Genomic DNA, 14,936 nt, shown 5'->3' on the forward strand with positions numbered 1-14,936 from the left:
GCAATAAACAGTCACCGTCGGGGTGCTCCTCAAGAAAGCCCAAATTCGGACATCCACATATACCAAATATTTATCCAGATCCAAACAAAGATCCAGAATAGAGGGCACTCACCAGTCCAACTTCATTAAAGCATTTATTGATATATCAGAGTCAGCACATAATGTCGACATTTCGGCTTTGGTAAGCCTTTTTCAAGACAGCCTAAGAGACATCTGCTCAGCATGCCAGGAGTAAGCGCTTACTCCTGGCATGCTGAGCAGATGTCTCTTAGGCTGTCTTGAAAAAGGCTTACCAAAGCCGAAACGTCGACATTATGTGCTGACTCTGATGTATCAATAAATGCTTTAATGAAGTTGGACTGGTGAGTGCCCTCTATTCTGGATCTTTGTTTGGATCTGGATAAATATTTGATATATATATATATATATATATGACCCTGATGCACCTAGCCCCTAAGGGTACAGAATATAGTGATGGCAATAATTGTAATACACTTGAATGAAATCCACACAGCAGCTACAGGCACACTCGGTAACAGGTACAATGCAGAAGTTATTTCAAATACACAATAAAACTGCACTGGACTAGTAAAATTTCATATATATATATATATATATATATATATATATAAACAATGCACAGTAGATACTGGATGTACTGTATATATCAGTACCAAATATTCAGGCATAAGTACACTTGTTCTTAACTAACACTGTCTAAAATGACACGTAGAATACTTAAGTGACTGTAAATGCTCAGCACTGATAAGACAGGCGGATTTACAGAGGAGACATTGCCCTGCAGTCCCAGAGATCAGCCCAGCTACTTGTGTAAAGATGCTGCCAGAATCTCAGCAGTAGTGAAATAGAAAGTGCAGCCGTTGAAGTCTTATAAAAATCTCTTTTCAGGGCTGCCTAGCACAGCCCACCTGTTAAGTGACTTGCTATGCAGGCACCAACTTACAAACTGAGCTCCTTTGCACGGAGGCGGGGTCATAGAGGAGGCTATGCAATGCATCCTGGGAACAGTCAAAGCTTTAGCCTGTTGGTGCCTTGGATCAAGAGCCAACTCTACACCCCAATGTATTCCCTGTGGAATCCCAGTGTACCCCGCTCCAGAAATACAAATTAATTAAAATTAAAAAAAAAACTACATTTTGATAATTGTGTCATATTTATTCACCTTGCAAATCTTACTGTGTGCTGAGCTTCACAAAATCTCTTGTTATAATCAATACACATATATAGTGGTAGATGCTCAATTAGCTTAGTGATATCATTCAGGTGCTTGAAAGGGAGGGGTATTTCTAAGCAAGAAAGTAACCGAGATCTCTGAATTCTAATATTGTGTGGAATTTAAATCTGGTTACTGTTATCATTCAGGGTGCTGTGGGAAACAAAATGCCTTTTTTTTTTCTTGCTTAGAAATACCCCTCCCTTTCAAGCACCAGAGCGATATCACTAAGCTAACTGAGCATCTATCACTATACATATCTGTTGTGAGAGGCAGAAAGGTACCTGCATTAGGAGGAGGTGCAGGCCCTGACATGCCATATGGAGCATTATGGGGTTGCTCCAAGATAGGTAGCTCTTAGCTTAGATATATTTAAGTAAGGAGCCATTATCATGTGGCTCCTTGCTGGATAATCATAGACCCAGATTGGGGTAATGGAGGTGTGGGGTGTGGTGCCTCTGGACTGGCTGAGCAGGATGGCTTTAGTGTGGCATACCTTTACATTCTATTAACACTTTTAACATACTAATTTCTTTAACAATATTTCTCCATTTTAATTACATCTAATTTTTGTATCACCTTTATAGCTTCAGCTTCCTAGCACTAATTTATTAACACTATAGTTTTTTCACTGGTATGCTGCCCTGGGCTTCCTGGCTTATGCTGGTGCTTTGGGGTGCCACACCCTGGACCTAGATATAGCGCTAGGGACCCCAAATATACAGAGAGGCCTTGATGCGGCTTTGGGGCTTTTTCATACATTTGCGCAAATATATGTAACCAGGATCTCTGAATTCTAATACTGTGTGGGATTTAAATCTGGTTACTGTTATCATTCAGGGTGCTGGGGGAAACAAAATGCCTTTTTTTTCTTGCCTATAATCAATACACCACAGATATATCAAGTGCCAAGTTGCAGTCATTGGCTAGCAAAAGTACAGACAATTAGAAATATAATATACAATAAAATAAAAACCAAATATACAAATGCAAAACAATGGTTGTTTTAGTAAATTCTGCATTGCAGTGATCATGGAATATACATTTATCACAAAAATCTCTTTCATAAGAGGCAGCGGAGAAGCAGAGCTCCATCCCACCCAGTGCTGGATCCGCCTCCTGAACCTGTGAGGTTATGGAAGGGAGCGAGGCCACCAGGTGCGCGGCAGCACTGCTCACACACCCAGCTCTACTGCCCTCATAACAGAAGCTATTGCTGTGTCCAACGGTATCTGGTCTCTAGGTCGACAATGTCTAGGTCGACCACTATTGGTTGACAATAACTAGGGTGATAGGGTTTCTAGGTCGACAGGTCAAAAGGTTGACATTATTTTTCAAATATTTTTTTCTTTTCTTCAACTTTTTCATACTTAACGATCCACGTGGACTATGATTGCACGAGGCACCTTGCCCGAAGCAGGGGACACTGTGCACTAATTGGGGTTCCTGGTCACTGTACGGAGAAACCGACACCCCAATAAATTAAAAAAACTCATGTTGACCTTTTGACCTGTCGACCTAGAACATGTCAACCTATAAACCCTGTCAACTTAGAATAGTGGTTGACCTAGACACTGTCGACCTTCCATACCACACCCATGTTCAACATGTAGCCACTGCAGCTGACTGGACTGAAGCTATTGTTTTACCATCACCTTCTATGTTTGAGCCTTTACACCCAACATGGAGCAACATTTCAAGTTAATTAAAATAGGAATGACGGTAAATACACCAAATTAATATAAGCTTCTTAATTTGCAAATTTGCAGTCAGTTAATATTGTTATTAAATACAATGTACACAACTGATATAACATGCTGGGTGTCAATGTTAATAAACAAGGGAAAACAAATTGTCCCAACTTGGCACTGAAATAAAAGTACATACAGTATATACAATAGGAAAACTTTTTGGTAAGTTCAGTAGCTGTTTCAAATAAAACTTCTGTATGTTTTATAAGGGAAAAGACAAACATTAGAGAATAGAGGAACTGTGATCCGTGATAAGTGGTAAGTGGTGCGTAGCCACTGTTAATAGCTCGTGAATAGCTATTAACAGCACTTAAAGACTGGACAGAACACAGAGACAGCCCCACTGACAGGACAGGAGTGGGAGATAGACCCACTGACAGGAATGGGAAACATGCCCACTGACAGACAGGACTGGGAGACAGACCCACTCGCATGATAGGAAGACCGTGAGACAAACCTACTGACAGGACTGGAAAACAGACCCATAACTCCCAACATTGTCCAAGAGGTAAATGGAACAAATTAAGCAGGCATAAACATAGAGCAACCCTAGAGATGTCATAAATGCCATTTCTATACATAATAATATAAAGCTGACAGTTTACTGAAGAATTTTTTTTTGTTAAAAATGTAAAAAGGTGAAGTATTTACCTGCTGCCACAATGATAATATCTGCCTTTTTAGTGTGGCTCTTCAATTGATCTTTTGGAGTATATCTGTGTGTAATTGTCACAGTTGCATCACCTTAAGAAATAATAATTCAGATGTCAATATAATCATGATTATTCAACATGTAGCATTGGTACACAGTATAGCTATAAAGCACTGGTTCTCAACCCGGGTACAAGTTCCCCCGGGGGTACTCACTATGGGGTATATGCAATTGCGGTCGAATTCCAGAAAAAGTCGAATTCCGGAACGAATTCGCCTCAAAAAAACAATTCGCCTATGCAGTACAGTACTTTGGGGTATATGCAATTGCGGTCGAATTCCAGAAAAAGTCGAATTCCGGAACGAATTCGCCTCAAAAAAACAATTTGCCTATGCAGTACAGTACTTTATCGCAAAAAAACGGACATTCAAAATTCGACTTTTGGCAATTCGACTTTTTTCACATTCGACTTTTCTGCAATGGTATAGATGCTGCAATTCGCCCAAAGCATATTCAATTCAAGTTTGGAAATTCGCCTGCAGTGCTTTTCGACCGCAAATTCGCCTATTTTAGTCCGCCTCAGTTGACTGGCGGGATCTAAAAAAAAATTTTTAGTACATGTTTTTTTGGGATATTTGAGGATTGCTAGTAGCATATCTATTTATATTTGAAAGGATTATCTACTTGGTTTGTCTTTTTTTGCTTCACAAGTATTATTTAATTGATTTTTTAAAGGAATATTTTTTTCTTCAATCTCCTGAGGGAAATTTACCCATGATTCCACAGTTTTTCCCAGGATACACTTCTGCAAAGCCCCTCCTATCTCCTCACTCCCAGGTTTGAGACTACAGGGAGAAGGAGCCATTTTACAGTCAGCTCTGTGGAATCGTTTTTTTAGGAAAATTCCTGCGTTTTAAAACACATTCCTATTTTTGTACTGACTACAATGATGGAGCCTTTTTCTGACCAGATTGTGATGTTCATGCTGGCTGCAAGCATGATGGAGGAAGAAAGTGCTGATGAACATCAGGATCCAGGTCAGCAAATGTCTGCATTGGGTGAGCCAGTATTGCGGGTTTCATTTCCACGTCCACGCCAGTATCGCACTAGGCGTGAACTGGAGGATCTCAGCGAGTTCGAGGTGATACAAAATTATCGCTTATCGACTCGCGACATATATTCGCTGTACGCTCTGTTGGAGGCCGACTTGGAACCTCGGGCACGGACAAATCGTGCAATCAGCGGTTTTCAGAAACTGCTGGGGACGTTACATTTTTTGGCGTCAGGCACATTCCAGCCTACACTGTCTCAAACATGCGGTTTTTCACAGTCGACACTGTCGCGCTGTATAACCCAGGTCATTAGGGCTTTCCGCAAATTGACGATCCAGTACATCACATTTCCAGAGACGGACAGCGAATGTCGTGAGATCAAATTAGGCTTTTTCAACAAATACAAATTTCCCAATGTGCTGGGCGCGATTGACTGTACCCACGTGCAGATTAGACCGCCACGGAATTCAGAGGAATGTTTTCGGAACCGAAAACAGTTCCATTCCCTGAACGTGCAGGCGGTCTGTGATGTAAACATGAGATTTTTGAACATTTTTGTGGGATTTCCTGGATCATCTCACGACTCCTTCATCCTAAGCCAGTCATCGCTGTTTGACAAGTTTGAAACAGGAAACATGCCTGGTGGCTGGCTGTTAGGTATGTATTTTCATTTTTTTATTTTTTTATTATTTTATTATTATTTTTTTTTATTATTTTTTACAAGTACCTAACATTTTTTTTATATTTTCTATAGGCGATGCGGGTTATCCAAACAAACCGTGGCTGTTGACCCCATTGTCTAATCCTGTTGGTAGAGCAGAAAAACGTTACCAAGAGACACACATTGCATCGAGGGGAGTAATTGAGCGTGCCTTCGGTGTACTTAAAAGCCGGTTTCGATGTTTAGACACTTCCGGCGGTGCTCTTTTGTACTCACCGTCGAAGGTTTGCGGCATGGTAAATGCATGTTGTATTTTACACAACATATGTGTCGCAAACCGTTTGCCGGTGACTCTTCGTCGCAGTGCTTTCCGACGCGGGAACCGGTCTTCTGCTCTACCGGTGGGTATGGACGAAGGAGAGGATTCCCGGCGGACATTGATCCAAAATTATTTTGCAGTTGCCTGTGAGTATACTGACATTTGTATTATCGTGTAAACGGACATTGGAATATTTTTAAAAAAACCTCTTCATTTATGTATTTCAGAGTTTTACATCCTGTTGATGTATATCCCCAGGCCATGTTTGTACAGTTCGTTACCCCGTTTTATCCTGTTGTTGGGTTCCCGCAAATATTTGATCCTTTTATCCAACTCTACCATGGGTGAACCTACTGGTGATGTGGACCTGACCCTCCGCCATGTAGCAGACAACCCCCCCCTCAGGTGAGAAGTATTGCCCAAAACTCCCTTGTCCAAAATCACCCCGGCATGTCCAAAGTGCAGCCCTCCGGCATTTGCAAGACTGCACATCCAAGCATTCCCTGAAACAGCAATGCTAGGGAATGTTTGGATGTGTAGTGAATCAAGTGCAGGAGGGTTGAATTTGGGCCGCTGCAACCCGCTTGTGTTGTGTGGACTGTTGTATGTACCTCTTTTTCCAGCCCCAGGGTGACACTATCACCCATATCTGGATGCTCAAACTTTTCTCTTCCACAGGTCCTGCGATGTATCTTCCCAAGTGGCGTGGATGTGAGGAGACACGACATTTCACCTGATGTTCCATGGGTGACCCTACTGGTGATGTGGACCTGACCCTCCGCCATGTAGCAGACAACCCCCCCTCAGGTGAGATGTATTGCCCAAAACTCCCTTGTCCAAAATCACCCCGGCATGTCCAAAGTGCAGCCCTCCGGCATTTGCAAGACTGCACATCCAAGCATTCCCTGAAACAGCAATGCTAGGGAATGTTTGGATGTGTAGTGATGCAAGTGCAGGAGGGTTGCATTTGGGCCGCTGCAACCCGCTTGTGTTGTGTGGACTGTTGTATGTACCTCTTTTTCCAGCCCCAGGGTGACACTATCACCCATATCTGGATGCTCAAACTTTTCTCTTCCACAGGTCCTGCGATGTATCTTCCCAAGTGGCGTGGATGTGAGGAGACACGACATTTCACCTGATGTTCCATGGGTGACCCTACTGGTGATGTGGACCTGACCCTCCGCCATGTAGCAGACAACCCCCCCTCAGGTGAGATGTATTGCCCAAAACTCCCTTATCCAAAATCACCCCGGCATGTCCAAAGTGCAGCCCTCCGGCATTTGCAAGACTGCACATCCAAGCATTCCCTGAAACAGCAATGCTAGGGAATGTTTGGATGTGTAGTGATGCAAGTGCAGGAGGGTTGCATTTGGGCCGCTGCAACCCGCTTGTGTTGTGTGGACTGTTGTATGTACCTCTTTTTCCAGCCCCAGGGTGACACTATCACCCATATCTGGATGCTCAAACTTTTCTCTTCCACAGGTCCTGCGATGTATCTTCCCAAGTGGCGTGGATGTGAGGAGACACGACATTTCACCTGATGTTCCATGGGTGACCCTACTGGTGATGTGGACCTGACCCTCCGCCATGTAGCAGACAACCCCCCCTCAGGTGAGATGTATTGCCCAAAACTCCCTTGTCCAAAATCACCCCGGCATGTTCAAAGTGCAGCCCTCCGGCATTTGCAAGACTGCACATCCAAGCATTCCCTGAAACAGCAATGCTAGGGAATGTTTGGATGTGTAGTGATGCAAGTGCAGGAGGGTTGCATTTGGGCCGCTGCAACCCGCTTGTGTTGTGTGGACTGTTGTATGTACCTCTTTTTCCAGCCCCCGGGTGACACTATCACCCATATCTGGATGCTCAAACTTTTCTCTTCCACAGGTCCTGCGATGTATCTTCCCAAGTGGCGTGGATGTGAGGAGACACGACATTTCACCTGATGTTCCATGGGTGACCCTACTGGTGATGTGGACCTGACCCTCCGCCATGTAGCAGACAACCCCCCCTCAGGTGAGATGTATTGCCCAAAACTCCCTTGTCCAAAATCACCCCGGCATGTCCAAAGTGCAGCCCCCCGGCATTTGCAAGACTGCACATCCAAGCATTCCCTGAAACAGCAATGCTAGGGAATGTTTGGATGTGTAGTGATGCAAGTGCAGGAGGGTTGCATTTGGGCCGCTGCAACCCGCTTGTGTTGTGTGGACTGTTGTATGTACCTCTTTTTCCAGCCCCAGGGTGACACTATCACCCATATCTGGATACTCAAACTTTTCTCTTCCACAGGTCCTGCGATGTATCTTCCCAAGTGGCGTGGATGTGAGGAGACACGACATTTCACCTGATGTTCCATGGGTGACCCTACTGGTGATGTGGACCTGACCCTCCGCCATGTAGCAGACAACCCCCCCTCAGGTGAGATGTATTGCCCAAAACTCCCTTGTCCAAAATCACCCCGGCATGTCCAAAGTGCAGCCCCCCGGCATTTGCAAGACTGCACATCCAAGCATTCCCTGAAACAGCAATGCTAGGGAATGTTTGGATGTGTAGTGATGCAAGTGCAGGAGGGTTGCATTTGGGCCGCTGCAACCCGCTTGTGTTGTGTGGACTGTTGTATGTACCTCTTTTTCCAGCCCCAGGGTGACACTATCACCCATATCTGGATGCTCAAACTTTTCTCTTCCACAGGTCCTGCGATGTATCTTCCCAAGTGGCGTGGATGTGAGGAGACACGACATTTCACCTGATGTTCCATGGGTGACCCTACTGGTGATGTGGACCTGACCCTCCGCCATGTAGCAGACAACCCCCCCTCAGGTGAGATGTATTGCCCAAAACTCCCTTATCCAAAATCACCCCGGCATGTCCAAAGTGCAGCCCTCCGGCATTTGCAAGACTGCACATCCAAGCATTCCCTGAAACAGCAATGCTAGGGAATGTTTGGATGTGTAGTGATGCAAGTGCAGGAGGGTTGCATTTGGGCCGCTGCAACCCGCTTGTGTTGTGTGGACTGTTGTATGTACCTCTTTTTCCAGCCCCAGGGTGACACTATCACCCATATCTGGAAGCTCATACTTTTCTCTTCCACAGGTCTTCCGGTGTATCCTTCCTAAGTGGTGTGGATGTGAAGAGACAGTTCCCTTGATGTTCCCTGGGCAATCTACTTACGTACAATTCAAATGCATTACAAATTTTAATAAAAACCACAGGAAACTTCTATTTTTAAAAGTTTATTGAAGAAAAAATTTTAATAAAGTTTGAAAGTTAATTAAAACAAAAAAGTAGTTTGTTCTTCTTTACATTCTTTTCTTGTGTATATAGATATCTGTGGGGAAAAGAAAAAAAAGTATATTAAAGTAAAGATACACTAAACTCATGTTCATTTATTTTCACTAAAAATTGGTGGAACAACACAGCCCAGCATGACCCATTGCTGGACTGTGTGGTTCTACAGAGGCATGCGGTTCAAAGTGAAAGAGTGGCGTCAGTGGTCAGCACTTTGACACGCTAACATTTGTGGAACAACACAGCCCAGCATGACCCATTGCTGGACTGTGTGGTTCTACAGAGGCATGCGGTTCAAAGTGAAAGAGTGGCGTCAGTGGTCAGCACTTTGACACGCTAACATTTGTGGAACAACACAGCCCAGCTTGACCCATTGCTGGACTGTGTGGTTCTACAGAGGCATGCGGTTCAAAGTGAAAGAGTGGCGTCAGTGGTCAGCACTTTGACACGCTAACATTTGTGGAACAACACAGCCCAGCATGACCCATTGCTGGACTGTGTGGTTCTACAGAGGCATGCGGTTCAAAGTGAAAGAGTGGCGTCAGTGGTCAGCACTTTGACACGCTAACATTTGTGGAACAACACAGCCCAGCATGACCCATTGCTGGACTGTGTGGTTCTACAGAGGCATGCGGTTCAAAGTGAAAGAGTGGCGTCAGTGGTCAGCACTTTGACACGCTAACATTTGTGGAACAACACAGCCCAGCATGACCCATTGCTGGACTGTGTGGTTCTACAGAGGCATGCGGTTCAAAGTGAAAGAGTGGCGTCAGTGGTCAGCACTTTGACACGCTAACATTTGTGGAACAACACAGCCCAGCATGACCCATTGCTGGACTGTGTGGTTCTACAGAGGCATGCGGTTCAAATTTTCTTGAATGAAACAAGGTTCTACTCACCTTGGTACACACAACACAAACTTATGCCGTCCACTTCATTTTTCCCCACCAATCCTATGAAGAAGACAAAAACACAGACTAGTGAATAGTAAATTCACACAATTAAAGCCTACTGTACACCATTACAAAAAGGATTTTTGGAAGAAAAAAGTGGTATCAGAATAGCTCTTTGGCCCATCATACACGTAGCCACAAGGAGCTTTCATCCGTTACCACACGCGCCCGCATACATGCCCGCGCATGTATGCCTACACAAAGCTCCTTGGTAGTACCCGGTCACGGGTGGGGAAGCCCAACACAGAAAACAATAGTAAGAAAAAAAAAAAAAAACTAATGGGAGGGGAAGAAAGGGATACACGAAAAACATTTGTAAATAAATAAAACAATACGACCGGGTTTATGGTGGAAGTCTGTCCGGATCCTCTTCTTCCCCCTGATAGGGCGTGGATGTCCTGGGAGGCTGGGGAGTATGTTGACTGGTCCTCTGTGCCCATGCTGCTGAAGATTGTGTGGCCGGTGGTGGAGGCATCTGGGGGGTGGGGTACATCCCTGTATATCCCTGGTACATCTGTGACTGTCTGTACTGGGATGGGACTTGAGGAAGGGTACGAGGCGTCCTTGTGGCTTGCGACGGCGGATATGGTGGATCACCAGCGTGTTGATAAGCTGTTCCTGGGAGCTTATCATAGATCATCTGCAGTGTGGTTGCGATGACCTGTTGGCTGGATGAGGAGTGTCGATGACTCTCCGACATGTTTTGATTGCTTGCTACCAGACATGCAGTGTTGTCCACGAGCCGGGTCATGGATTCGGCCAGAATGTTAAGTACGGTCATACTCTCCCTATGATCTTGCATTCTGACCTGTAGTATTGTGGCCGTGCTGTCGGAAAGAGTCTTTTGCAGTTCAAGCAGACTGTTTGCCATTTTCTCCATTGTCCTCTCAATGTTGTCCAGTCTGCTTCCCACGACATTTGTGTATGTATCCTGGCGTGTCCCAATCTCTGATGCCAGGGTGTGAACCCTCTGAACAGTTGAGGGATTCTGCCCTTCCTGGATGTCTGCCACAACTTGGATTTGGGCAGCTGAAAAGAAAATTAGACAATATTATACACATTCATCATACATTTTTTTGAAGGCTCACAATTCAATTTACTCACGCAGGGATGTAGTAACTGGAGCCTCCTGCACTTCCACCTCGTCATCCTCTGACGACTCCTGTAGGAGGAGATCCGGCCTGAAGTAGGAACCAATCCCCGAAGCTAGTCCGCTGCTGGTCCGTGGCACCACTGTTTGCAAAATAATTTTTTGGGGAAAGTTAATAAAATTTACACAACTGCTGCCCCCCCCCCCCCTCCCACAAAATAAATACAAACCTTCTCCATCCTGTGATGCCGCTGCTCCAGGAGCTCCACTTGTCCTCGTTTCGGAAGACTTTTCAAGGGTCTGGCTGGATACGTCTGCACGGCTGTCCTCAAACCCAAGAAAAGTTTCGTCTGTTAACCCTGTAGACTCAAACAGATCGGGTGATGGGTCCACAAGGGTTGTGTCTTGAGGCTCTTCAGTCACAGTCCCAGAGCTATCGGAGAGACGACGATCTGGTGATGGCCTGCGCGCAGGAGCTGATGTTTGGCGCCCATCTTGTGGTGTGGTCGCCGACGGTGTCTGGCGCACAGGTGAAGTTCTGTGCGCTGATGTCTGGCGCACAGGTGATAGTCTGTGCGCTGACGTCGTCTGGTGCACAGGTGACAAACTGCGCGATGACGAACTGTGGCGCACAGGTGACGATCTGCGCGCTCCCGATGCTTGCGGCGCAGGTGATGGTCCGCGCGCTGCTGCCGATGCCTGCTGCACAGGTGATGGTCCGTGCGCTGGCGATGTCCTGCGCGCAGGTGATGTCCTCTGGGCAGGCCTGTCTGAAAAAAAAAAAAACAACTCACATTAGCACATACAAAAATTTTAAAGGGAAGTACAGTTCATGTGAATGTATTCTTACCATCAGACCTCCTTTTGGACGGCTTATCTCCCGCCTTCTTCCGTCTTCTGGGCGGTTCTTCCTCCTCGGGAAAGCCAGCAGGACGGCTAGAGTCCACACCTCCGCGAACTCCTTCGACCATGGCAGGGTTCATGCGCCTTCTAATAACATCCTCCCAGGGTAGCCACTTCAGGTTGAGAGCCGGGCCACCTCCCGTAGCTGTCTCATGTCGGCGCTGAATCCCCATCTTCTTCTTGGTCTGTCTGCGGCAATCACTGTACCGCTTCAAGCAATTTCTGGTGCTCCGGCGGTTTCCAGATATTGCAGTGACTTGACTCGCAATGGATTCCCAGATGCTTCGCTTTGTCCTAGCTGCTGTTGTCTGTGCCCTTGGTCCATACAAAACGTCGTAGGACCTGTCGACGCAATCCACTAGGGTACAGTTTTCCGCCTCAGTATATCTGGGTCCACGCGGCTTTTTCGGTCCTGCATCTTCACCAGAGGCTTCCTCCTCAGACTGCTCCTCTGGCTGGCTTCTTGCCTTTAGGGATTAAAAAAAATAAAAAAAAATAATAATAAGATCGGTATGTACCTGTGAGTGTCAGTATCCCTGGCATTGCGCACATATTCCAGTAGGTGTGCATGGCATTGCGCAAACTACAGTAAAGAAAGTTTGATGCTATTTGTGTCTGCAGGTGTGGTTAGTACCTTTCTACTAGGCTTTTTCTTGGACTTCTCATGGGCCCTTGACGACCGCGGCTGGTCACTACATGCCTGGCCGGTCGTATCCGCCTCCTGGGTTGGCTCCCACTCCTCGTTGCTATGAAGGGATAGATCCGAGGGGGTGGGGGAAGGGGCGGATCGGGTCTGCTTGTCCTTTGACATCTCTGTTATAAAATAAAATAAAATAAAAATAAAAATACATACATACATACATACATGTATAAATGGCTGACCCACACAAAATGGCTGACCCACACAAAATGGCTGACCCACACTGTCGACTAAACTTGCTCCAAATCACCCCAAAATGGCCAGAAAGCATCCCAACACACTCAGGAAGTACACCACAGCAAAATTAGGCGGGAAAACACATGTTTGCCAAACAGTCTACAGCACAGGTCGACCAGGCTGTCGACTAAACTTGCTCCAAATCACCCCAAAATGGCCAGAAAGCATCCCAGCACACTCAGGAGGAACACCACAGCAAAATTAGGCGGGAAAACACATGTTTGCCAAACTGCCGACAGCACAGGTCGACCAGGCTGTCGACTAAACTTGCTCCAAATCACCCCAAAATGGCCAGAAAGCATCCCAGCACACTCAGGAGGAACACCACAGCAAAATTAGGCGGGAAAACACATGTTTGTCAAACTGCCGACAGCACAGGTCGACCAGGCTGTCGACTAAACTTGCTCCAAATCACCCCAAAATGGCCAGAAAGCATCCCAGCACACTCAGGAGGAACACCACAGCAACATTAGGCGGGAAAACACATGTTTGCCAAACAGTCTACAGCACAGGTCGACCAGGCTGTCGACTAAACTTGCTCCAAATCACCCCAAAATGGCCAGAAAGCATCCCAACACACTCAGGAGGTACACCACAGCAAAATTAGGCGGGAAAACACATGTTTGCCAAACTGCCGACAACACAGGTCGACCAGGCTGTCGACTAAACTTGCTCCAAATCACCCCAAAATGGCCAGAAAGCATCCCAACACACTCAGGAGGTACACCACAGCAAAATTAGGCGGGAAAACACATGTTTGCCAAACAGTCTACAGCACAGGTCGACCAGGCTGTCGACTAAACTTGCTCCAAATCACCCCAAAATGGCCAGAAAGCATCCCAGCACACTCAGGAGGAACACCACAGCAAAATTAGGCGGGAAAACACATGTTTGCCAAACTGCCGACAGCACAGGTCGACCAGGCTGTCGACTAAACTTGCTCCAAATCACCCCAAAATGGCCAGAAAGCATCCCAGCACACTCAGGAGAAACACCACAGCAAAATTAGGCGGGAAAACACATGTTTGCCAAACAGTCTACAGCACAGGTCGACCAGGCTGTCGACTAAACTTGCTCCAAATCACCCCAAAATGGCCAGAAAGCATCCCAGCACACTCAGGAGAAACACCACAGCAAAATTAGGCGAGAAAACACATGTTTGCCAAACAGTCTACAGCACAGGTCGACCAGGCTGTCGACTAAACTTGCTCCAAATCACCCCAAAATGGCCAGAAAGCATCCCAGCACACTCAGGAGGTACACCAATGCTAATAGAAGACCCAAAAAAGTCAATTTAATAATAAAAAAAAACGTGAAAAACTACCCCAAAACACAAGTCTCCCCCAAAAAATGCAGCAACACAAGCAAGGGGCTATACACATACCTGCACACATACACAAACACCCCATGTACACCTCATGGCAACCCCCACTACACAAACACATACATGCAACACCAGACACACATGTGGTACTTACCTACAAATGTAGTAAAAGCTCCTAAAATGGCTCTCCTCCGGGTAACAGGAATCCTCCTGACTGTCCTGGAATAAAGCCTGCTGGGGTGTCCAAACGATATCCACAGCAAACAACCAAATTGCTAGCTCTGCACCTCCTCACACCTCTCTGCAGGTTCACAAAATGGCTGCAGAGCACGCAGCAAACAAGCCCTAATAAAGGGCTGCTTTCGGCGGGAAGGCGAATTCAGTACTCCCACTACTCGCCGATTGGCCGTAATCCGCCTGGGGGTGGGTCGAATCAGTTATACATTGAATATGGTGAATTCAGGGTCCCGGCGACAGGGCTGCGGCTGGCGATAGCGGGCGAATTATACAGGGGCGGATTAAATGACGCGATTCGCCCGCTATTGCATATACCCCTATGATGTTCAGGGCTACTTGAAAAATTTTCTTTAATGCCAGGGTGGGGCATCCTGGTCATAATTAAGGGTAAGCAGTGCACTAGGAATTTCTAGCCCCATGCATCACACTAAGGGGAACATTTACTAAGCAGTGATAAGAGCGGAGAAGTGAGCCAGTGGAGAAGTTGCCCATGGCAACCAATCAGCACTGAAGTAACATCTATAATTTTCATAATATA

At 46.1% G+C, this 14,936-nt stretch overlaps 2 protein-coding genes and 1 long non-coding RNA gene across 3 annotated transcripts in view; 1 reads left to right on the forward strand and 2 right to left on the reverse strand.

Annotated features, from left to right (window-relative positions):
• Nucleotides 1–14,936, reverse strand: part of MTHFD2L (methylenetetrahydrofolate dehydrogenase (NADP+ dependent) 2 like) — a 441,513-nt gene that overhangs the window by 250,243 nt on the left and 176,334 nt on the right. The window contains exon 6 of the mRNA XM_063955585.1: nucleotides 3,637–3,729. Within this exon, the coding sequence (XP_063811655.1) occupies nucleotides 3,637–3,729 (93 nt within the window). The remainder of the gene's footprint in view (nucleotides 1–3,636; nucleotides 3,730–14,936) is intronic.
• On the forward strand, nucleotides 5,157–6,064 carry LOC134943359 (uncharacterized). The gene is made up of 3 exons (XR_010181510.1): nucleotides 5,157–5,346; nucleotides 5,444–5,815; nucleotides 5,897–6,064. It is a non-coding gene; the product is annotated as an uncharacterized LOC134943359 (long non-coding RNA).
• On the reverse strand, nucleotides 9,860–14,670 carry LOC134909694 (serine/arginine repetitive matrix protein 1-like). Its single transcript, XM_063916865.1, has 7 exons — nucleotides 14,316–14,670; nucleotides 12,535–12,713; nucleotides 11,848–12,367; nucleotides 11,561–11,767; nucleotides 11,228–11,527; nucleotides 11,012–11,140; nucleotides 9,860–10,936 (listed from the first exon to the last, which is right to left on the reverse strand). The coding sequence occupies exons 2-7, from the start codon at nucleotides 12,709–12,711 to the stop codon at nucleotides 10,251–10,253; spliced, it is 2,019 nt and encodes a 672-aa protein (XP_063772935.1). The 5' UTR covers nucleotides 12,712–12,713; nucleotides 14,316–14,670; the 3' UTR covers nucleotides 9,860–10,250.

The sequence above is a fragment of the Pseudophryne corroboree genome, chromosome 1 (assembly GCF_028390025.1).
Source record: "Pseudophryne corroboree isolate aPseCor3 chromosome 1, aPseCor3.hap2, whole genome shotgun sequence".
Lineage (NCBI taxonomy): Eukaryota > Metazoa > Chordata > Amphibia > Anura > Myobatrachidae > Pseudophryne > Pseudophryne corroboree.

What these genes read in the sequence shown, in the direction of transcription:
- LOC134909694 (XM_063916865.1), bottom strand. Translation starts at nt 12,711, where the DNA reads ATGTCAAAGGACAAGCAGACCCGATCCGCCCCTTCCCCCACCCCCTCG. An exon ending in AGAAAAAGCCTAGTAGAAAG is followed by an intron (nt 12,368 to 12,534) that starts GTACTAACCACA and finishes TAATCCCTAAAG; the next exon opens with GCAAGAAGCCAGCCAGAGGA. An exon ending in GGCATCACAGGATGGAGAAG is followed by an intron (nt 11,141 to 11,227) that starts GTTTGTATTTAT and finishes TTTTGCAAACAG; the next exon opens with TGGTGCCACGGACCAGCAGC.